Source organism: Rana temporaria, chromosome 2, assembly GCF_905171775.1.
Source record: "Rana temporaria chromosome 2, aRanTem1.1, whole genome shotgun sequence".
Lineage (NCBI taxonomy): Eukaryota > Metazoa > Chordata > Amphibia > Anura > Ranidae > Rana > Rana temporaria.
Window position 1 is genome coordinate 365,456,300 of NC_053490.1, and position 25,095 is coordinate 365,481,394.

Genomic DNA, 25,095 nt, shown 5'->3' on the forward strand with positions numbered 1-25,095 from the left:
GAGGTGGTTGGTGATGTTTGTGTGTTCTGGGCTGGGAGGAGTGGTGTCCTCCCAGTCTTCTGTCCCCTATGAGAATGAAACAAAAAGTACACTTAGCACACACATATTTGAGGGCAAAAATAGGAATATTAAACATTGCTTGGAAGTGGGGTACAAGTGTCTGTTTGGGCAGTTACAAGCAGAAGACAGGATTTTTGCAAACACAAATCTTGACTACTCACCTTTTTGGGACAAGTTTCACACATGTAGACACCCCAAAAATGCACATGAGCACTTGTGTAGGTCACCCTAAAAAGGTTGTTCTGGTGGCACACACTAGTGCTCTTGAGTGCAGATGTGTAAACAGCTGCTGAGTGTCCTCTCCTTTAGACTGATGTAATTTTGATTTTAATTCTAGTTACAAACACATCAGCTAGACACCAATGTAAACATATTTCTTGAATATAAACAGGCATATTAAAATATTTTTAACCCTGTATCTTAATAAAACATTGTATGTAGTGGCCGAACGGATGTGTCTGAAACGACCGTTATTTTCTAAGGTCCTATATTCAAAAGCAACAACATGGAGCAACATGCAAGTTCTGAAAAACAATAATAATAGGGACACAGGAGAAGTACTTACTTTTTTCAAGCATTCTCTTACTGCTCCTTAACTGTTCCGGCTCCCTCAGTTTGAGGTCTGACCACCTCTTTCTGAGCTGCTCCTTCGATCGTTTCCCCCCAAAATGTCTATTCAGACTTTTTTGCACTTTATCCATAATTTTGCCCTTCCTTAAATTAGGGTGAGTATAGGGCCCATGCCTGCCATCGTAATTAGACTTTAGCAATATGTCCACCATTTCCGCGTAGGACATGTTAGATGCCTTGTATCTGCTCCTCGTTTCTGACGTTTCCTCATCAGGCTCGGGGCTTGTTGTGTCGTCGTTCGACACATTTATAATTACAGACACCTGCTCATCAGACTCCGCCACGTCGTCTTTTTTGGTTGATCTGGGCCTAATTGGAGACACCTGTTCATCTGATTCCGCCATGTCATCGTTTTTGGATGAACTAGGCCTAATTTCAGACACCTGCTCATCTGATTCCGCCATGTCGTCGTTTTCGGATGATCTAGGCCTAATTTCAGACACCTGCTCATCTGACTACACCATGTGAGTGTATATAAAGCTTAACACACATGTGTCGTACCTACGTTCGGTGTGCGGAGGAAGTCGTTAATGTGATGAACGTGTGAACGAAGGTATGATTTAAACTTGGGACATCAGTGGCCTATACTGCAAAGAGATTGAAGGCCTATATGGGGATAAAGATTACTAGAGTTTATAGACTGTGATTGACATTAGTATATTTGTCTTTTGTTTTGTCTTGCAGAAAATATGAATTCATTTTAGGAGAGGGAGTTCCTTGGGGAATTTATTGATAGGTTAAGGGAGCTGCCCGCTCTTTGGGCAACAAAAGACCCCATCTACCGGAAAAAAAAGTTAAGGACAGCAGCACTGAAGAGCCTGCTCCCATTTGTGCACACTCGCATGCCCCATGTAACCACTGAACAGCTGGACACTAAAATTGGGACCTTGAGAGGCATATACAGGGCTGAGCGTAACAAGGTCCTGGCTTCTCAGAGGTCTGGAGCAGCAGCAGGGAAGGTATATGTAGCGTCGTTGTGGTACTACAGCAGACTGTCCTTTCTTGACGACCACCTTGAATCAAGGACATCACTTTCCAGCCTTCCCCCCCAGACAACCCTCCAGAAAAAGCACCAGACTTCCCTCCAGCCTTCCCTGCAGCCAAGATGATCCTTCTCAGGAGCAAGCTGAGCCTTCCATCCTGGAGGAAGACCCGGATTTGGCTGTCTGGAGCCAGGTATAGTATTTTAAATTCATTTATTGTGGGGAAAAAAATGCTGTAAAATAGATGTTAATATGTAAAAAATATATAATGTTTGATCTAAAAGTTTTTTCCATATCAATAGACAGTAGTGGCCCATAAAGTTGGGGAGAAAAGAATGAAAACTGCTGGGGTCAGAATGATTGTCTTTTCTATTTATTTTCAATCAATTTGCAACAGTCATGAGCTGAAAACTGTGTGTGATTGTTAAACCCAAAACTCAAACTGTCCCTTTTTTATACACAGGAGGACATCAGCCTGGACGAGGGTCTGGAAAATGTCAGGCAGGAGGAGGCCGGGGTGAGTAGCAGAGAGGAGGTGGCAGGAGTGAGTGGCACAGAGGAGGTGGCAGGAGTGGCAAAGAGGAGGTGGCAGGGCCAAGTGGCAGCAGAAGGTGCCTCCCACCCACCTTCCAACAAGAAGGGCCAGGAGGGATATGAGGGTGAGCAAGGCAGCACTAGCCCTGATTAGAGAGGCACAGGCCACCCTCAAGCAGCCTACCACCCCTGAAGAGGGCTATGGCACCCTTGTAATGGCCAACATTAGCCAAATGTCCGAGGACCAATGCCTCATATTTGAGCCCCTCTTAATAAGTTTGATGAATAAGGGGGTGAGGGGGGTACTTACCGAGGACACGTTCATCCTCCCCCCACCAGCTTATTCTCAACCTCCTCCTCCCCCACCTTCTTCTCAACCTCCTCTACCTTCATCTCCTCCACCTCCTCCTCCACCTTCATCTCCTCCACCCTCATCTCCTCCTCCTCCACCTTCTTCTCCTCCACCTTCATCTCCTCCTCCTCCACCTTCTTCTCCTCCTCCTGGCACGAGTACACCTCCAGGAGGCACAGGCTCCAGCTAAGCGGAGAAGGAAAGCTGCAGAGAAGGTTGCAGAGCAGGCTGCAGAGAAAGCAGTAAGAAAGGCTGCATGGAAGGCTACCAGGAAGACCAGAAAGTGATGGCCTTCCTTCAAGGTGGTCTGACAGAAGGCAGCCTGCTGTAGTACCACAAACTTGGGACATATATCTGACCTGCTGCTGTTCCTGATCTCTGGGAGTCCAGGACCAGATTGGGCTCCCTCCTGTATGTGCTTCTCAATGTCCCAATTTTAGTGTCCACACAGAGTTGCACAAATGACAGCAGGTTCTTCAGTGCTGCCTTCTATTTATTTTATTTCTATTCTTTACCAGAATAAATGGTCATTTTGTTTTACAGTTCATACTTGCCTATGTGTTTTTAATCAACCCAAAAATTTAGCTTGTGAGTAGGCATGTTAACTTTAAAAAAAACTACAAAAGGTCTAATTATAAAGGGACAGATCAGATAACACCAAACAATAATGTTAAAATTGTGGTAAGTTGACACAACAAAATTAAAAAATAAATCATGGAGATGACTAGAAATTAAATAATAATTAAAAATGCAGATCTGTATTTAAAAATAAAAAATATCTTCCTATATAAATTATTCAAAAATATTCATGAGATCAGCATGAAAAATGTTACAAAAAGTTAGTCAGAACTCTGTGTGAATATCAGCAGCAAAATAAGTTCATTATTATACCATTCTAAAGATGATATAAATGCGCAGCATTTAAACGATGCAATAATTTTTATAGCGTGACGAATGTGCTATCTCCATTACGAATGCTACTTTTACAGAAGTTACGCTCCCGTCTCATACTTTATTCTGAGCATGCGCGCGTTTCTAAGCATACACACAAACGTGTTTCTCGTCGTAAAACAGCCTGACGAGAAACACGACGAGGAAATTGAGACTCCCGACGAGAAAAAACATTTCTTTTTTTTACTCGTCGAGATCCACAACAGTTTTCTCAACGAAAAACATACACACGACCATTTTCCTCAGCAAAAATGCTCTGCCAGCAATTTTCTTGATGGATTTTGCAGAGGAAAACGTTCGTGTGTACGAGGCCTCCGTCATACACTCCACAAATTTGGTCTTTATGGGAGGGTGGCAAGAAGAAAGCCATTGTTGAAAGTAAGTCTTAGGAAGTCTTGTTTGCAGCTGGCCATATGGGGACACAGTAAACATGTGGAAGATGGTGCTCTGGTCAGATGAGACCAAAATTGAACTTTTTGACCTAAAAGCAAAATGCTATGTGTGGTGGAAAACTAACAGTGCACATCACCCTGAACACACAATCCCCACTGTGAAACATGGTGGTGTTAGCATCATGTTGTGGAGATGCTTTTTTTTCAGCAGGGACAGGGAAGTCGGTCAGAGTTGATAGAAAGATGGATGGAGCCACATACAGGGCAATCTTAGAAGAAAACCTGTTATAGTCTGCAAAAGACTTAAAGCGGAGTTTCACCCAAAAGTGGAACGTCGGCTCATTTGTCTCCTCTCCCCCTCCAGAGCCACAATTGGCACCTTTTGGGGGGAGGGGGGCAGGATACTTGTCTTTGACTGGTATCCTGTTCCCACTTCCTGGAGTCCGGGCCGTGGCCCGTGACATAACTGCAAGACTCCCTCTTCTCCTTATCGCCGGGCCAGTAGGAGAGAGGAGTGGGGCCTTGCGCATGCACAGTAGGGTTCCTTGCGTGAAGTCGTAAGGCTACACTGCTAGGTACCCTTACCCGCAATGGCGGTGGCAGCACCCAACAGCTGATGGAAACATCAGCTGTGGTGCCGACATTACTGGACTCCAGGACAGGTAAGTGTCCTATTGTTAAAAGAAAAAGATGGGAATGGTGCGCTTATTCAATAATGTGCCATAAAGTAATATACTCAAAGAATGAGTATCGAAACATACAAATAAATATATACATGTGAATAAAGTCCAACTAAAGCCCAATGGCAGGAGTTAGTTCATATAAAGACAATAATCTCATAGGGATAACTTGATAGAAAAACAGATAAAACATCTATCCAAACATTGACTGTTAAATTTATGAATTGGCCGCTCACCTCCAACAATGACCAAACAAGGTCAAACAAGGCTCATTAGATAGTCAGATAAGGAATCCTTCTGATGGATCTGTAAAGGCATCCAGGTTCCAGGCGAAGACGAAGAGCTACGTCCAAAACTTGGCATCAAAACATCTTGGGTAATTCCATATATACAGTATATATATATATATATATATATATATATATATACATATATATATAGGAAACAGCTCGCTCCAAGGAATGGCACTTCTTGTATAAATGGCGCTCAAAGAACAGCCAAATGAAAAGTAAATGTATTTAGTAAAAAAACTGCTTACATTAAGTAAGGATAAAAAGCGCAGTAAAAAAATAATGGGAGTAGTGACACACAGGCCTCCTCACTGCACTTCCGCTAAACACCATCGGAACTGACGTCACAAGGCTCCACCCGACGCGTTGTGTCACTGGTCACGTGACTTCCTCAGGGACCTATTGTTAAAAGTCAGCAGCTGCAGTATGTGTAGCTGCTGGCTTTTCATTTTTGGGGGGGGGCGGAACACCGCTTTAAGGCTAGGGTGGAGGTTCCCCTTCCAGCAGGACAATGACCCGAAACATAAAACAGAGTTAAAATGGAATGGTTTAGATGAAAGCATATATTTATGTGTTAGAATGGCCCAGTCAAAGTCCACCCCTAAATCCGTTTGAGAATCTGTGGCAAGACTTAAAAATTGCTGTTTACAGATGCTCTCCATCCGATCTGACAGAGCTTGAGCTATTTTGCAAAGAAGAATGGGCAAAGGTTTCAGTCTCTAGATGTGAAAAGCTGCTAGAGACATACGCAAAAAGACTTGCAGCTGTAACTACAGCAAAAGGTATTTTACAAAGTATTGACTTAGGGGGCTGAATACAAATGGATGCACTACTTTTTAGATATTTGCTTGTAAAAAAAATTGAAAACCGTTTCTCATTTTCCTTCCACTTCTCAATTATGTGCCACTTTGTGTTGGTCTATTCCAATAAAATACATTCACGTTTTTGGTTGTAACATGACACAATGTGGAAAATTTCAAAGGGTATAAATACTTTTTCAAGGCACTGTACCTTACCAGTATACCTATACAGATCTTTCTTTCATGGGTTAGTTAAAATAGGTGCTAGGAGGGGTAGCACTACAATAAGGCCTGAAACACAGCTAAGATTTTGTTCATTAGTAAAATTTTTGTTTATGTATTTGTTTAGCTAGTTACACCTTTTAGTCTGTACAATCTATGTAGGCTGGGTTCACACTATGACAAATTGGATGCAGATTTCCTGCATCCAATTTGCATGTCAGGGGAGATTGTGACCCACTCTCCATGGAGCCAGTTCTTACATCTCCGGAGCCGCTCCGTGCAAATTGCACAGGAGTCCTGTGCGTATTCTTGTTGGTTTCAGGTCCGAATTCAGTCAAAAATTCTGACTGAAATCTGACCTGAAACAGTGGACAGGGACGCATCGGACCCCTGCTGTGAGCCGCTGCATGCTTCAGTGTAAACCCAGCATACATTTAAGGCAACCCAACAGCTTTTGCAAAGAATACAATGATAAACACCAATTGCACTGCAAACATATTTGGCATATAATACATCTTTTGACATTGGTCATTTTGCTGACTACTGCGACACCTGTTGTGGCTGCTGATGGGTTAAAGGTTTTTGTAAGTGCCAAAAATACAGTGCAATAAAATCTAGGTAGGACTCTGTCATCTAGCTTAATATAATGTACAGTACATATCAGGTGTATAAGGTACAACATAGAATATACAATGCAGTGGTGGTCAGGACTATGTAAGATACAACAGACTCCAGGGGTCAGTAATATTCTGCCCCTTACTGATTGTCAGTAGAAGAAAATATGCCCCAAAGATGTTGTAGGAATGTGGAGGAATAGACCCCCCCCCCACCACCATCACCACCTCCATCCGACAATGGGACTAGGCTCCTCACCCTAAAGAGGTATTTTTCTGAACACATGAAACACACAAGCACATGAAAGAATTCCTGTAATACATAATGAATGAGATGCAAGATTTAGGTATGAATAAGCTGTTAGATTTACACATGAGTTTTGGGAATGTAGCATGAATGAGCCACTGTTAATTCATTATGCAAATCCCTCATCGCATTCATATGCAAATTCTATATCTCCTTTATATTGAAAATGTATGGCTCATACCTGGGACACAGGGTAGCTCTGGTAACAAATGCGAACAGCTAGAAGGATCCTAGCAGTCAGAAAGAGGCTCTATTATTAAGTAAGCCACATGCTGGGTCTTCCAGTGGAGGACCGCTCACCTAGTTGCAGATTCATTGCCCAGCTACCTCTGCCTTATCGGGTGTGGGCTCTCTGAGCCCCTGAGGAAGATAGACCAAGTTATACTCCCGGGTCATATCCAGGAACCCAGGGAGTTGTGAGCATGCCCATGAGTAAATAATGGGCACTCTGCTGCAGTACCACCCTCTTTCTTCTGTAAGTGATTATGCCCATCTTTTGTTCCAATTCTTTAATGTACAACTTCCTATATCTGGTCATTTTCTCTTTTTTACTATTGAAATGTTAAGCCCACTGTTGTACTTTGTGTTTTATAAGCCATGATATTAAAATCACTTAGCCATACCTAATTTTCTAGCATGTACTTATCACCTTATTAACATCTCTAAAGCTGACAACTCTGCCTATTGTCACAAAGTATTTACAGTAATGTTTACCTGACTTGGTAGGTAGGTTTTGGAACACTTGTTTACGCAAAATAAATTGCAACCATTTTCAGGAAAAAACATTTCTAACCAGCTCATTAACAGTCTGAACAATATATTTGGAGAGGCTAGTAACCTCTTTGGAACAAACACACTGCTACTTTTTTTAAGCCAAACCACACATCTGGGAAAACAGGAAGCATTTTTAAGACAGACCATATTACTATCAGTTAAGCACATACTATATATATTACATTTTCCCACAGGGAAAAATACCTAAGAAGAAAAAAGATGGCTTGCAGGGACTTCCAGGATGGAGAAGGATCTAACGATCCTAGTTGAAGACAGACTGAGCAAAAGCATGCAATGTCCACCTGCAGCTACCAACGCCAACAGAATATTAGCATGCATTAAAAAGGGAATTTACTCCAGAGATAAAATGATTATTCTGCCACTTTATAAAACTCTGGTTCGACCACATCTGGAGTATTCCGTCCAGTTCTGGTCACCAATCTTTAGAAAGGATGTGCTAGAGCTGGAGAGGGTCCAGAGAAGGGCAACCAAATTAGTATGGACAAAGGAGGACCTTAATTATGAGGAACGGCTACAAAGGCTGAATTTATTCTCTTTGGAGAAGAGACGTTTGAGAGGAGATATGATAGCAATATACAAATATCTCAACAGTGATCCCAGCATAAGTAAGAAACTTTTCAGTCCCAGGGAGTGTTAGAAGACACGGGGGCCACACGATTAGACCAGAAGAAAAGCGGTTTACCTTTAAGCTGCGTAGGGGGTTTTTCACTGCCAGGGCGGTAAGTATGTTGAACACTCTTCCACAATCAGTGGTGTCAGCAGGCAGTATGGATAGTTTTAAAAGACTCTTGGACGCGCAACTTGACGAAAACAATATACAGGTATATGGGGGAAAAAATTCTACACACACACACTCACCTAGACAGGTGGAACTGGATGGGCTGTTGTCTTTATTCAGCCTTATCAACTTAATCCTTTCAATTAAATAATAAAATATTTACAGGAATTTAAAGGTAATACTACCAACAACAGCAACAACATATATTAAAGTGAAAGAAAAGCCCTACTATATAGATTTATGAAAATGTTCCCTCCCCCTCCTCCTATCCATCCTACCAAACCTGTATAAATAAGATCTGTATCATTACCCATTTTTATTCCACTCCAGTCCATCCACATGATCCTGCAGCTCCAGTTCCTCTCTGTCAGTGAGAGAGGAGGGAGTGCCAACAATGGCTAGGCTATGGGTAACATCATAGCTCCAGGAATTTAGAGTGGCTGTCAAGCAATCCCTTACACAGAACTGTATTATCATGTGATGGGACTGGAGTGAATTAAAAATAGGTAAGTGTACAGATCCTTTTTTATACAGGTTAAAAAGAATAGGTAGAAGAAAGGGAGTGGGAACATTTTTAAGAATACTTATAGTTAGGGTTTTCTTCCATTTTAATACATATTTTGCCTATAATATTATTTTTAACAGTACCTACCACATATACTGTATGTGTTATTCACTTTGCAAAGTAAGATAATAGTGATACAGTAAATTATTGGTAGTATGATTGTGGTGTTTTGTATAGTATATAGTAGTATACAGTATACCTGTATAATGGTGTGTAGGAATGTCTACGTGCAGAGCCCGCCAGGAAGTCTGCACGGCGCTGCGCTAACCACAGGCGGGAGACATTTCCTGATCTCTGCAGCCGAGCATCGGGACAATGTCTTCCTGCCTGTGATTAGCGCAGCGCCGTGCAGACTTCCTGGCGGGCTCTGCACGTGGACTGTGCGAACACGCCAGAGCTCATCCTTAGTGGTGTGTAGGTCTTGTTAGGCTGGATTCACACCTATGCAGTTTTAGTGCTTTTTGCATTTTGCAGATTTGAACTACTGAATGTGTTCCATAGGAAACCATGTAAAATGGACTGTAGTGCAAATCTGCCAAATGCAAAAAGCACTAAAACTGCATAGGTGTGAATCCAGTCTTATATGTGTTGTCAGTATGCTTCCCCAGATCTGGGCTGCAGAAACCAATTCCCAACAGTCCCAGATTCTGTGGGACTGCCCAAATTTGTATACAAATCCCACAGCCCTGCAGATCCAAACACTGTCTTGCCTGCCAAAAGTTTGTTATTAGCAACAAACTGTTCCTCAGCCTCTTTACTCATAGTGCACACATATCATGACATGCACTGTACTCTGTCACTCTGGATCCATGTGTACACATTTGGCAGGATTTTTTATTGATCCTTTAGGTTTCCCTGTTCTCTTATTCATAGCACAGTAAATATTAAAGCGGGAGTTCACCCATTTATTAAAAAAAAAAATTGTTCCCCTTAGATTCCTGCTCGTTTGGTCTAGGGGTATCGGCTATTTGTTTTAAAATATGAGCAGTACTTACCGTTTTCGAGATGCATCTTCTTCCGTCGCTTCCGGGTATGGGTCTTCAGGAGCGGGCGTTCCTTTTTGATTGACAGTCTTCCGAGATGCTTCCGACGGTCGCATCCATCGCGTCACTCGTAGCCGAAAGAAGCCGAACGTCGGTGCGGCTCTATACTGCGCCTGCGCACCAACGTTCGGCTTCTTTCGGAAAATCGTGACGCGATGGATGCGACCGTCGGAAGCCTCTCGGAAGACTGTCAATCAAGAAGGAACGCCCATTCCCGCAGCCCATACCCGGAAGCGACGGAGAGGATGCATCTCGTAAACGGGTAAGTACTGCTCATATTTTAAAACAAATAGCCGATTCCCCTAGACAAAACGAGCAGGAATCTAAGGCTAAAAAGTGCTCTCTAAGGGTGAACCTCCGCTTTAAGTACATTTTGAGTACAAGGCACCTCTATTTTTGGCATGGGGTGTGGAGCGTGCCACACATCTTCTCCATCCCAGGGTGACCTTCATTCATATATTACAAAGTTGGGAGGTATGACATAGTACATGTCTGAGTTCTCTCAAAGTTTCAGAGGCAAAAAAAAAGGAAGATTCCTTATGTTGTCTTTTTCTATGCAGTGTCATAGGTTAGTGAAGCCATTCTCTGTTTATCACCAGAAAGCAAGGAGGTCCCCCCCTCCCCCCATACGAATGAACATAGATTTAAAGGTGGAGCGACACCTCAAGCCATCCAGGCAGGCTTAATACGAAAGAATTTGAAAAGTCAAGATTATAATACGACACCAGGGGCCGAAGATAGAAAATAATAACCAACCACAAAAACATGTGGTGGTCTCAGCGGAAGGCATCCATGGTTTCAAGAAACTATTAGATAAGCACCTGAACGGCCACAACATACAGGGATATACAATGTAATACTGACATATAATCACACACACAGGTTGGGCTTGATGGACTTGTGTTTTTTTCAACCTCACCTACTATGTAACTATGTCAAGGTCCCTAGAGCCATAATCAGTTCAAAGTGCCCCATGGTGGCCTAGGGATAGAGGGGTCTAATAGACCCCAGATCTCTCCATAAAGAGGAACTGTCATAGCCCATGCTGTCTCATCAGGACAAGCTCCCTGGGGGACATCCCAGGAGTGTCTAGCCAGGGAGACCACAATTTTTTAATGGAGCTGGCCCCCGTGTTGATAGATATATAGGGGATATCCAGAAGTGTACCACCCATATGAGTCACCCAAATATTAACTCGGGGGCACATAGACTTCCAGCCAAGCAGAACAACCTTCCTGGCTTGAAATAGGGAACTAGAGAAAGCTATCCTTGTCATCTCCTCCGGGACGACCTCCTCTAAAATTCCGAGCAAAGGACAGGATTCATAGGAACAGAGACTTAGAATATTCCATTAAGCATGGAGAGTACCCTGCTCCAGTAACTGTGGAGCTTTGGCCATCGCTGGGGTGTAGTGTAGAATGTATAATTGGGACACATTAATCCAAAAACAAAAGTGTAATATATTGCAACTAGCAAGTACTCAGATGTGGCTGCATTCGTTTTTTTTTTTAGGATTAACTTTATTTTACCTGCCGCTTTAGCCAGTAACACAGGGCCAGATCCACAAAAGGGATACGCAGGCGTATCTACTGATACGCCGTCGTATCCCTGTTTCTATCTATGCGACTGATTCACAGAATCAGTTACGCATAGATATTCCTAAGATCCGGCAGGTGTAATAGTTTTACACTGTCGGATCTTAGGATGCAGTACCGCGGCCGCCGCTGGGGGCATTTCTCGTCAAAATGCCGCTTCGGGTATGCAAATTAGCACTTACGGAGATCCACAAAGCAGTTTCCCTTTGTGAAGTCTCCGTAAATTGTTAGTTTGCAAACGCAAAATTAGGGCTGCTTTTACAAAGTGTAAAGTTAGTACACCTTGTAAAAGTATACCCTTCTTTCCCGAGGCGATGTCAAATTTTTTTTTACATTTTTTTCTTTCCCGCCGCATCTTTTTTTTTCCCCGACGCAACTTTTTTTACCCGGCGCGATTCACAAAACTCGGCGCAACGTAATTTCACGCAATGCACGTCGGGAAAATCGCGCGGGAGCATGCGCAGTACATCCGGCGCGGAAGCGCGCCTAATTTAAATGGGACTCGCCCCATTAGATTGGGCACGCCTTGCGCCGGACAGATTTAAGTTACACAGCCGAAAATTTCTAGGTAAGTGCTTTGTGGATCGGGCACTTAGGTAGAAATTTTGCGGCGGTGAAACTTAAATAGGAAGATTTAAGTTCAGCCCGCTGGCTGTGGATCTGGCCCACACTTCCTGTCTTAGGGTGTCTGCATTCTGGATGAAGTAGTAAAGCAGACACCTTTGGACAACAGCATTTTCAGTCTAAGGGAGAAGGTGTAAGACTAGCACATTTGGATGGAGGAATAAAGTTTGGAATTTGGAATAAAGGTTTTACGGAAATAAAAAAAAAACAGCTGACCACTGTAAGCACTTATCAGTATTAAAGCCATATTAAACTCCCCAATTTTTTTTAAACGGGCCCCAAAGAAGATTATGCCAGAATGTGCTAGTATAGCCTATTGGCACATGTTGGCAGACTTACCTGTCAAACCAGCCCTCCAGCACTGTCACCGCTTTAGCTGGGCCTGCCCGTTCTTCCTTGTAGGTTTGCTCTTTCCGGCCACTTTAACCACTTAAGGACCGGAAGATTTTCCCCCTTAAACGATCAGGCCATTTTTTGCGATGTGGCACGGTGTCGTTTTAACCACTTAAGGACCGCCTAACGCCGATATACGTCAGCAGAATGGCACAGCTGGGCACAGGCACATACAGGTACGTTGCCCTTTAAGTGCCCAGCCGCTGGTCGCGCACGCGCCCGCTGGCGGCGCGCTCGCGACCCAGGCCGAAGCTCCTCGCCTGCGGGACCCGATTGTCACCGGTGTCCCGCGATCGGGTCACAGGAGCTGAAGGACGGGGTGAGCTGAGTGTAAACACACCTTCCCCGTTCTTCTCTGTGGCAGCGTCACTGATCGTCTGTTCCCTGTTATAGGGAACGACGATCAGTGACGTCACACGTCCAGCCACGCCCCCCTACAGTAAGAATCACTCCCTTAGGGCACACTTAAACCCTTAGCGCCCCCTAGTGGTTAACCCCTTCACTGCCATTGTCATTTTCACAGTAATCAGTGCATTTTTATAGCACTTTTCGCTGTGAAAATGACAATGGTCCCAAAAATGTGTCAAAAGTGTCCGCCATAATGTCGCAGTCACGAAAAAAACTGCTGATCGCCGCCATTACTAGTAAAAAAAAAATATTAATAAAAATGCCATAAAACTATTCCCTATTTTGTATAGCTATAACATTTGTGCAAACCAATCAATAAATGCTTATTGCAAGTTTTTTTTACCAAAAATAAGTAGAAGAATACGTATCGGCCTAAACTGAGGAAAACATTTTTTTTTATATATTTTTTGTGGATATTTATTATAGCAAAAAATATTGCATTTTTTTCAAAATTGTCGCTCTATTTTTGTTTATAGCGCAAAAAATAGAAACCGCAGAGGTGATCAAATACCACCAAAATAAAGCTCTATTTGTGGGGAAAAAAGGACGCCAATTTTGTTTGGGAGCAACGTTGCAAAACTGCGCAATTGTCAGTTAAACCGACGCAGTGCCGAATCGCAAAAAGGGGCCAGGTCCTTTACCTGCATAATGGTTCGGGGCTTAAGTGGTTAACTGATAATTGCATGATCATGCAACGCTGTACCCAAACAAAATTGAGGCCCTTTTTCTCCACAAATAGAGCTTTCTTTTGGTGGTATTTGATCACCTCTGCGGGTTTTATTTTTTTGAGTTTTAAACAAAAAACAATATGTTTTACTATAATAAACATCCCAAAAAAATATAAAAATTCTTCATCAGTTTAGGCCTTTTTGGTAAAAAAACAAAACAAAACGCAATAAGCGTTTATTGATTGGATTGCACAAAAGTTATTTGCAGGGCTCAAAATTTCAAGTCCTGAGCTACTAGCCAGGCCTCAAGAGTTACTCGCCACCAGTTGCCCCACCTAATTCATACACTGCCCTGCGCCTAATTTCACCCGTAAACAGGCTACGAAGATTATCTCATGGAATGACAATGTTTTATGCAGAATCAAGTTACAAAGATAAATATTACCAACAACAACTTTAACAAAATGGGACAGGGCACTGGGGGCAGACCAGAGGGACAGGGCACTGGGGGCAGACCAGAGGGACAGGGCACTAGAACTGGGTCTCTTCCCCATTCTCTTGCTGTCTCCTCTGCAACTCCCATCCATCCTCTCTCTCTCTCCCATTCATCTCATTATTAGGAGCCTGTGTGTGCGGCTCCACGCTTGCATGTTCCCATTTCCCCTTTTTATTCAGGCTGGCAGAGAGGAGCTGCAGCACAGCGGGAGGAAGTACAATCCAGCGCTGAGATCCACACAACTGCACAGCCATTGACACCATAGCACAGCGCACACTGACAGCGCACAGCACACATTGAGACCAGTCTGTTCACAGTGCTCAGGCTAAACTGCTGGACACTTACATAGAGCAAAAGGAGAAGAAAACTGCACAAACTAGAAGGCTGCCGCTCTCATGTCAGGGCAACTTTCAGTGAGCGCTGCACCGGAGTGGTAATTTTTGCAATTCTCCACCTCACTCATTACTTTCTGCTCTCCAGCTACATTGGTGGGGCCCGGGGGAGGGGGGCAGGCTCAGAGAGGTCATACTGTTAGGTCCCATGGCTTAGTGAGAATTGTAAGGAGAGCACCTGTGTACTGCTCTGCCTGTGCGCGGCTCACCAGACTACTTTTCCCGAGCATGCACCTTTCCTCTTCGGCCGCCAATCTCATTGGGACTCGAAGTGTAGGCACAGATTGGAGGGAGATTGGTCATGCAGCCCTGTCATCACTCGCCCCCAGCTTAAATCCACTCGCCAAATGCTAGTAGGCGAGTGGAAATTTTGAGGGCTGAGTTATAGCGTCTCCAAAATAGGGGACATATTTATGGCATTTTTATTATTATTATTTTATATGAGGCCAATGCCTACTAATGACATCAACTATGGGGCACAGTTCCTCCCATTGACACCAAAATGGGTCCCAATGACACCAATGTGCATCATGTGTAGGCTTTAATGACGTGAAAAAACGTGCATGCTCAGAAGCAAGTTATGAGACGGGAGCTCTCGTTCTGGTAAAACTAGTGTTCGTAATGGAGATAAAACATTCATCACGCTGTAACAGACTGAAAAGCGTGAATCGTCTCTCACCAAACTTTTACTAACACGAAATCAGCAAAAGCAGCCCAAAGGGTGGCACCATCTGAATGGAAATTCCCCTTTAAAGTCCCGTTGTACGTGTTGTACGTCACTCCGCTTTGCTCAAGCATTTTTTTTTCACGATTGTGTGTATGCAAGGCAGGCTTGACAAGAATCACGTCGAAAAAAAAACACGTTTTTTCTAGGACATTAAAAATGGTCGTGTGTACGTGGCTTATGAATTGGTAAGATGCAGTTTAATATATTTTTGTGTTAAAGAACTCCAGGCTTTTCCTCCCCAAACCAACAAATGCATTGTGAATGTAAATGAATCACAACCCCAGTGTCAGTTTGTGTGTAATTTACCTCCTTTAGCTGTATACAAAAAGTGAACCCACCGCTCTGCTCGGGTCTCCTGTCCCACAGGCAGACCCGAGCAAACAACCGGCATGTCCGCCGGCTGACTGGAGACCCGAATGAAACCGGAATCGGCTTCGATTGGCTCTCTGTTGTAAAAACCCGGAAGCGACATCACAATGTCACTTCTGGTTTACTTGGCTGCCAATGAGGCTGATTTAAAAAAAAATTACAGTATTCCAAAACACAGATTTGGGCATTTGAATATTTTTAACCACTTAAGGACCAAGCCTCTTTCTGAGATTTGTTGTTTACAAGTTAAAAACATTTTTTTTGCTAGAAAATTACTTAGAACCCCCAAACAGTATAAATTTTTTTCCCAACATCCTAGAGAATAAAATGGCGGTTGTTGTAATACTTTCTGTCTGTGGGGAAAAAATTCACTTTTTTTAATAAAAAAATAAGACAACAGTAAAGTTAGCCCAATTTTTTTTATGTTGTGAAAGATAATGTTACGCCGAGTAAATCGATACCCAACATGTCACGCTTCAAAATTGCACCCGCTCGTGGAATGGCGACCAGCTTGTACCCTTAAAAAACTCCATAGGCGACTTATAAAATTTCCTTAATCTCCTCTCAAGAGTGAATAAATTCAGTTCCTCTAATCTTTCCTCATAGCTGAGCTCCTCCATTCCTCTTATCAGTTTGGTTGCTCTTCTCTGCACTTTCTCCAGTTCCCCAATATCCTTCTTGAGAACTCTCTCTCTCTCTGGAGTCCATACCTCTCAATACAAAAAAGGACTTTTCTCACTTTGGAAACCGCAGCTTGGCATTGAGCCATTATTGAGCGTATGATCTACCGAAACCCCCAGATCCTTCTCCACTACAGATCCCTCCAGTTGTACTCCCCCTAGCATGTATGATGCATGCATATTCTTAGCCCCCAAGTGCATAACTTTACATTTATCAACATTAAACCTCATCTGCCACATAGTCGCCCAATTAGACAGAGCATTGAGTTCAGCTTGTAAATTGGAGACATCCTTTAAGGACGTTATTCCACTGCATAGCTTGGTGTCATCTGCAAAGACAGACATTTTACTTTTGATCTCAGACCCAATATCATTTATAAAGATATTAAAAAGTAAGGGTCCCAACACTGAACCTTGGGGTACACCACTGATAACATTGGACCATTCAGAGTAAGAATCATTAACCACGACTCTCTGAATTCTGTCTTTCAGCCAGTTTTCTATCCATTTACAAACTGATATATCCAATCCTGTAGACCTTACCTTACACATGAGCCGTGTGTGCGGAACTGTATCGAACGCTTTTGCAAAATCCAAGTATACCAAGTCCACTGCCACGTCTCTGTCCAGGGTTTTACTTACCTCTTCATAAAAAGAAATCAGGTTTGGCTGACAACTTCTGTCTTTCATAAATCCATGCTGTCTGTTGCTTAAATAGTTTTTTTCCAGCAAGAACTCATCCAGGTCTTTTATTGATCTCTCCAGTATCTTCCCAACTATAGAAGTTAAACTAAGAGGTCAATAGTTACTTGGTAAAAGACTTTGTTCCCTTTTTAAATATGGGCACTACATTGGCCCTGCACCAATCCAGTGGTACTATTCCCGTCATTAATGAGTCCCTAAATATTAGATACAGTGGCTTTGAAATGACAGAGCTCAATTATTTTAGGATCCGTGGGTGCATCAGGCCCAGGTGCTTTATCCACCTTTATTCTGTCTAAATATTTCTGGACCATATCACTTTTGAGCCATTGTGTATCATTTGGGGCTTTGTCACTACCAACCCAATTATGGACATGAGCTCCCCCATGCTCCTTTGTATACACAGAGCTGAAGAAAGTATTTAATTAAATTGGCCTCCTCTTTGTCCCCAGTCACCCATTCTAGATTATTTTGTAAAGGGCCTACATGCTCAGACTTGACCTTTTTACTATTAATATATTTGAGAAATTTATTGGGGTTTGTCCAACTATCTTTTGCAATCTGTCGTTCGTTTTGAGTTTTTGCATCCTTGATTTCCTTTTTACATATCCTGTTATATTCTTTGTAACATTTAAAAGACACTAGTGTTCCTTAATTTTTATATTTTTTAAAAGCTCTTTTCTTATAGTTTATAGCTTTTTTAACTTTGGCCGTGAGCCACAAAGGTTTTATTTTTAGCCTTTTAAACCTATTGCCAATGGGAATATACATTGCAGTGAGGTCCCAAACAGTCTTTTTGAGGAATTTCCATTTCTGTTCTGTGCCCATTGATGCCAATATTCTCTCCCAGTCTAAGGCCTCGCACAGACGAGGGGATCTCGCTGGAAACGGTCCGCCGGACCGTTTCCAGCGGAGATTCCTCCTCCGGATTTTGATCCGATGGCTTGTACACACCATCGGATCGAAATCCCCGTGGAATACATCCGGGGTGACGTGTCGCGCCGTCGCCGCGACGATGATGCGGCGACGTGCGCAACGCTGGAAGGTAAGTACTTCCACGCATGCGTCGAATCATTACGACGCATGCGATGGAGGGGAGTGGACGGACTGATCCGGTGAGTCTGTACAGACGACCGGATCAGTCCGCTGGACTGGATACCAGCGGATACATTTCTTAGCATGCTAAGAAATTTTTATCCGCTGGAAATCCGTCGGCTGGAGAAATCTCCGCCGAAAAATGTCCGCTACGGTGTACACACGACCGGATTTGTCTGCTGGAACTGATCCGCGGATCAATCCCAGCGGATAGATTCGGTCGTGTGTACGAGGCCTTAGTCTTGGAGAGCAGCCCTCATCCTTGGAAAATTTGCCCTCTTGAAATTAAGTGGTTTTATCTTTCCTAAATGTGGTTTTTGCTTACAGCTAACATCAAATGAAATCGTGTTATGGTCACTAAACTCGAAACTGGTAACCGTTAAAAATGTCGCCTATGGAGATTTTTTAAGTACCGTAGTTCATCGCCATTCCACAACTGCGTGCAATTTTAAAGTGTGACATGTTCGGTATCTATTTACTCGGCATAACATCATCTTTCACAATATGCAAAATAAATTGGGCTAACTTTACTGTTTTCTTATTTTTTTTATTCAGTGAAGTTTATTTTTTTCCCAAAAAATTGTGTTTGAAAGACTGCTGCGCCAATACCGTGTGACAAAAAAATATTGCATGTTATTCTCTAGGGTCTTTGCTAAAAAAAATTATATATAATGTTTGGGGGTTCCAAGTAATTTTCTAGCTAAAAATCTGGTAAAGCTTGTAAAGAACAAGTGTCAAAAATAGGCTTGGGCCAGAAGTGGTTAATCTGGATCATAACTAATTAATGTTTATTAAAAATACCTTGACTGAGCAATTTTCTTAAAAAGATTTTATTATGCTTGTTTTATTATTCTGGCTTATCGTATTAACGTACGTTGTAGATGAAGATGAAATCGCATTTTAGAAGTCACATAAATTAAAAAGTATAAACAAGGCATTTCTGCCTTGTAGCACCGGGGTCCTTGGTTCCAATCCAGGTCAGGTCATTGGGTTTGTGCGTGTGTGTATTAAGGATGTTGGATTGTAAGCTTTTTGAGGGAAGGGATTCAGAAATAAACAGAAGGGCTCCCAAACCTTTTCTCAGACGTTTTGTCTATTGTTGCAAGAAAGGTAAGAATTGATTGGTTGTTTTTGATTCCGTCCAGTTTTACATGAGCCATCTCAATAAGTGTTGAATACAGTAATGTCGTGTCACCCTTGCAGGACGCTACATTCTAATCTCTCCTGCTATAGTAAATGATGAGTTCAATGGTAAAGGGATGTATAAAATCGGAGCAGAATGAACGGGCAATACAATAATTTGTTTTAAACACAGAAAAAAAATCTCTACGCTCTATTTTATTTTTCCTGCAATCATTTTTTGTGATTTTATGGAAATCACATTTATTAGAATGTTAAAACACATGGCATAGCTTAATTAAGTTACTAGAGAATGTATTGATCATAAGGGATTGCAATGGAAAACAAATTACTTCTGCTCAGTTCTACTGAGCGCAGTTTGTAGAATGCCTAAAGTATTTTTCCTGTGTAAAAAACAGAGACCAGCGGAACTTAAAGTAAATTCACAGCTGTTTTCATCAGTATTTATTTAATACATGCAGCACCCTCTTGTGGTTCATTGCAGGAAATGAACTGCAGTAGCAAAACAGACGATACAACTTGTATAGTGTATAGAGTTCTAGAACAAGCAAAAATCCAGTTAATTATAAAATGTGAACATCTGAATCAAAATAATAATACAAAGAACTTGACAGATCTGGACACCTGAGAAGTGTGTGGAAATCTTACTTCCCATTTTACAGAGAGTGTGGACGCTCTGTTAGAAAAAGTTCAAAGCAGGCACTAAACGGTTTGGCATTATAAACCTAGGATAGCATTTCCTACGGTAAAAGCAGAGAATTATCAGGAGTATAAATTTAAAAACTGTAGCACAGAACTTCAGTTTTGAGTAGAGGTAACGTGCATGTTCTTGAGTTTTATTTTTTTGTACAGCATGTATGGCCATCGCAAGTCTGAATTATTATAAAAGAATGAAATCTGAAGGATATCTATAAATATAATTCCATGTGGTCACTGAAAGGTTTCAGGCTTGGCTTGTAAAATAAAAAGGGATGACACAGTTGAGACGGTGTAGGCACGAGTGGCTAAATCTGTTCCCCCGCGGAGGACATGTGCTCTATTTGTGCAGGTAAATCTTTGGCTTTGACAACTGGATTTGGGAATCCATTGTAGTGGCTTCACAACAGCCAAGTGCTCTAAACAACATAACGTCTCACAATAATGAAGATTCACTAATGAAGATTTCATGTGCTTTAAAGAGGAATTAAACCCCCCCTGAAAAACAGGGAAAAAAATAACCTGCAAGAGAAAGGCATAATGAGCTAGTATGCATTGCATACTAGCTCATTATGTGGCACTTACCTGAGATCGCAGCCCCCAAAGTGCTCCTCGTCCTCCTCCGTCGCCGCCGCCATGTCCCCTTGCATCTTCTTCCTGTTATCGCCGCTCCGGCGCTGTGACTGGCCGGAGCGGCGATGAGGTCACTCCCGGGCATGCGCATGGGACGTCAGGTCCACGCGCATGCGCGGAAATACAGCATTAACCCAAATAATGCCATTAGCAAAAGTGGCACTCTCAGTGCGCCTGCACCGTTGTCTACTGTAATTTTAGTAAATATCTCCTAAACCGTGCAGTTAAAGGTAAGCCTTAATCTAGGCTTACCTGTAGGTGCAAGATGTGTGGTTGGGTCTACAACCACTTTAAACATAACAATGAGTCAAAATCCAAACAGTAATCAGTCTTAGTTGTGCATAGTCAATTAGCAATAATGGGGGAGAAAAGCTTTAAATAATGGCAAATGAAACTGTGTACAAAAGGCCATAAACACCAACTTCTTACAGCATACAGTGTATACATTGTGTATACAAAATCGTATGAGAGTATCCAAGGTACCCAGAATATATCCATATTTTCAAAAACTTTAAGCCACAGCTTGATCCAGTGATTTCAAAAAGAGATGAAAGTGGATTATTCCTTAATATCCAAGGTCTTGATATTTCCAGGTTGACAAATTGTATGGAAAATCAAAACATAAGCACACATTCCAACGTTTTAAAACAACGTTATCAAAAAGAACTGTAACACTCCTTAATTTAACGAAAGTGTATATTTGCCGATATACCCAAACTAGTCAAAGTCCATATGCACAGTGTTTCTCGGTGAAGGCACTCCAGATTCTTGGCAAGTGTCCCTTGTGCATGCCACAGAGGAAACAGGCAGTGTAGGAGCTGAGGCATCTGTATGTGACACTCGCGCAGAGATTTTAGAAAAATGTCGCTGGTAGGAAAGTAGTTATTTAGTACTTCTTCTTGAAGTGTCCAGATGTTATTAGTTTACAGGTTTTTCAAAACTCTGAACCATTGCTTTTCAAAAAAAAGGACCTTCCCAAGCCATGATTTATGCATTGTTGCCGGTAAGCACTAGACTATCTGACTATATAGTTGCATATTCTCAAGTGCATATAATTTAGTGGTCATGTGCTTCTTACCAAACTGTCCCATAAATAAGGTAACATGATACCCAGGTCCTAGTTTGCAGTGATGTCATTACCAGTCACTGTACAAAATAAACAAGGATACCAGGTCTTAGAGTTCATGATGTCACAGACCATCCCCTTCATCAATGCTGAAGCTGCTCCTTCTGCTGCTAGCCTTAGAGGTTCCAGGAGAAAGGGTAGACATAAGTGGATCACATGTCATCATGGGATCAGAGCTTAGCATGGTGTCTTCCAGAAGCATAAGATCAAGCTCTGACTTGGAAATTGCAGGGAAAGAAGTGTCTGCGCAGGCACTGTTTTGGTATCCAAGGCCTGTAGAAAAGTCCACTGTCTGCTGATATGTAGTTTGCTGAGGAACTGTAAGTTGCTGATGAATACCTAGCATAGGATCTGATTCTTGCTTGACGGCATCAGTGGGGTTCAAACCATGGGAGGAATTTGCAGAAAGGCCATGTGCCTGTGCCTGTGTCTGCAGTTCCAGCTCCTTAAACACAAAAGTATAAGTATTATTGTGACATGTTTGTCAGTGATAGTAAAGCCACAACAGATATATTACTATTTAAACCCCCTTTGCGCCAGTGCCTTGTGGCCCTTTTAAGGGGTTTCAGATGCCGGGAGGCGGGTTTATGATCATGTGACAGCCATGATTGGCTGTTACATGATCGGAAAGCTCCCGATCACAAGTAGTGGTTGGGAGCTTTCCGTTAGCTGACAGTAACTGTGCCAGGAGCAGGAAGAGCTCACGCTCTTGGCACAGCTGCATTTATAATCTGGAACGCAAATATGCAGGCACTCTGTGTTAAGGCCCACACGTCGAGAGGCTGCATATTTGTGTACTGTCAACGTGAAGGGGTTAATGTCTTTAGTTTATGTGTGTATGTAAAAAAAGTTTGACAGAGATAAGTAGTCTTGAGATAATCGTACTTAAAGTGGAACCTTACCCAAAAGGGGAAGTTCCACTTTTTTGCCTCCTCCCCGCTCTATCATTTTTGGACGCCTAATTTATTTGGTGGGAGTGGGTACGTGGTTTTGACAGGTACCCGCTCGCACTTCTGCTCGGATTGCCTAAATGATACCACCAGAAGTTACCCCCCCCCTTGCCTGCAGCCTTCTGGGACACATTATGGGTCACAGAAAGCTGCAGGACCATTCAGGAAGCACAGTGTGGCTCACACGGGCACAGTGGAAAGCCGAAAGAAGTCACAACCAGCTTTCCACAGTTAACATACCAGCGCTGAGGACCCAAAGACTGGTGAAAAACTGGTTTGGGTGAGGACAGCGCTGGATCCTTGTGTCCTTTTTTTAAACAAGGATGCTGACTTTGAATTTTCTTTTGGCTGGACTGAAGACTCTCTTTAGGCTCGGTTCACATATATGCGAATTGGATGCGTTTTGAACCAGCCTTTTTAAAAAGGGTCCTGAGCGTGTTTCAGTCCGGTTATGGTGCATCTTTAAGTAAAAGTTTGCACCTAAACGGTGAACAAAACTGGACCGGACTCCTTTTAAAAAATGCAGGAAAACAACGGTCGGAAATATGTGAACTGAGCCTCAATGTAAATGTAATTATATTTACTGCTCTCACCTTGATCCGAAGCCAAAGTTGTTTGTTAGCTTGTTCCAGTTGCTTTGAATGCATCTCCAAGTCTCGGCTCCTTTGTTGTTCTTTCTGCATATGTTTGATATAATCCACAGAGGCTCTCAAGATTGTCCCCTTATTCCACCGCGTTTCACTAAAATCAAATAGAGAGAGGATGGCTTGTTATCCTAAGCATGCGTGTGTACAGCAAGCAAAACATTTGCCTACATTTAGTTTCAGCGCTGGGATGCTTAACTGTCCCTTTTTTATAGTAATAAAAAAAAACATTGTGCTTCCCCAGAGTTCCAAAAGCAGCCGTCTAATAATAAGATCCCTCACACCTCTCACAAGTTGTTAAGTAGTGAAGGGGGAGAGAACTGTTTTTTTCTGGAGAAGAAACCAATGGAGACCTACAAAGGACTTGTTATGGTATACATTTAGCTATCACAGGAACATTTCAAGGTCAATTGTAGAAAACCTAGAAATATTTATAATGTATGAGTTTTTTTTTTTTTTTTACCCTTTCCACATTATACCTGGACACAGAGCAACCCTAAACCAGTTAAAAAAGGATGGGGTTGCCTCAAAAAGGTCCAGGGGACCAATTACAAGATCGATCCTAACTAGATGGTACAGGGTGCCCATGACTCTGCATCGCACATTTCCTCAGGTATCAGACACCTGCTGGCGATGTGGTGCTGGACAGGGCACTAAGCTACACATTTTTTGTGATTGCCTGAAAATTAACAGTTTTGGCAAGAAATGCCTGGGACTGTTATACACCCGACAAATGTTGACCTGGCGGGGAAGCCCACGGCATACTCCATTTGCACCTTTATATGCTGCACCTCACGGAACGATCCATCAAAAAACATAAGGCTTCCCTTACAATCCAACTGTTGAACGTGGCAAAAGCGTGCATCCCTTGCGTGCGTCATCATCGCGGCGACGGCGCGACACGTCATCGCGAGGGGATTTCGGCGCGGATTTCGATCCGATGGTGAGTACACTCCATCGGATCAAAATCCTCGCAAATCCTCAAGAGGATTTATCCGCGGAAACGGTCCGGTGGACCGTATCCGCGGATAAATCCTCTCGTGTGTACGGGGCCTATGATATGCGTGGCATAAGGCTCTTATGCCCGCATATCTTAGGCTGCATTCTTGCGATGGCCGATAGGTGGCGTTCCCGTTGTGCTCTGCGTATAGTATGCAAATTGCATACTAACGCCGATTCACAACGTTACGCGAGCCCTGCATACGCAGTTTACGTCGTTTGCGTACAGCGGTTTTCGCCTAAGGATGCCCCTGCTATTAGCATGGGCAGCCAATGTTACGTTTACCCGTCGTTCCCGCGTCGCAAAATTAAAAATTTACGTAGTTTGCGTAAGTGAATCGTGAATGGCGCTGGACGCCATTCACGTTCACTTTGAAGCAAATGACGTCCTTGCGACGTCATTTACCGCAATGCACGTCGGGAAAGTTTCCAGACGGAACGCGCCTAATTTAAATGATTCCCGCCCCATACGGGATCATTTAAATTGCCCGCGCTTACGCCGGGCATTTTGCCGGAGCGCACACGCAATTTACGGAGCTACTGCTCCGTGAATCGCGGGTAGCGCAGAAAATTTGCGGGGGCGCAGGGCAAAAACGCTGCCCTGCGCCTCCGTAAAAAAAGCGCAAAAGGTACCTGAATCTAGCCCACTGATGCCTATTTGCAGGAGGTCTCACAACCCAGCTAAACCCCGGGGGGGTCAGTTAATATTTGAACCCAGGTGAGAGAGATTGTTTTTTCCTGGTTTCTCTTTTCTCCCTTTGC

The 25,095-nt window shown here is 42.9% G+C and overlaps 1 protein-coding gene across 5 annotated transcripts in view; it reads right to left on the reverse strand.

Annotated features, from left to right (window-relative positions):
- Positions 1-20,838: 20,838 nt before the first annotated feature.
- TFEB (transcription factor EB) overlaps positions 20,839-25,095 on the reverse strand; it is a 111,519-nt gene continuing 107,262 nt past the window's right edge. For all 5 annotated transcript variants that reach the window (XM_040337674.1, XM_040337669.1, XM_040337671.1 and 2 more), the window contains 2 exons: positions 23,284-23,431; positions 20,839-22,185 (listed from right to left, as the gene is read on the reverse strand). In XM_040337674.1, coding sequence (XP_040193608.1) covers positions 21,805-22,185; positions 23,284-23,431 — 529 coding nt within the window. In that variant the 3' untranslated portion in view covers positions 20,839-21,804. The remainder of the gene's footprint in view (positions 22,186-23,283; positions 23,432-25,095) is intronic.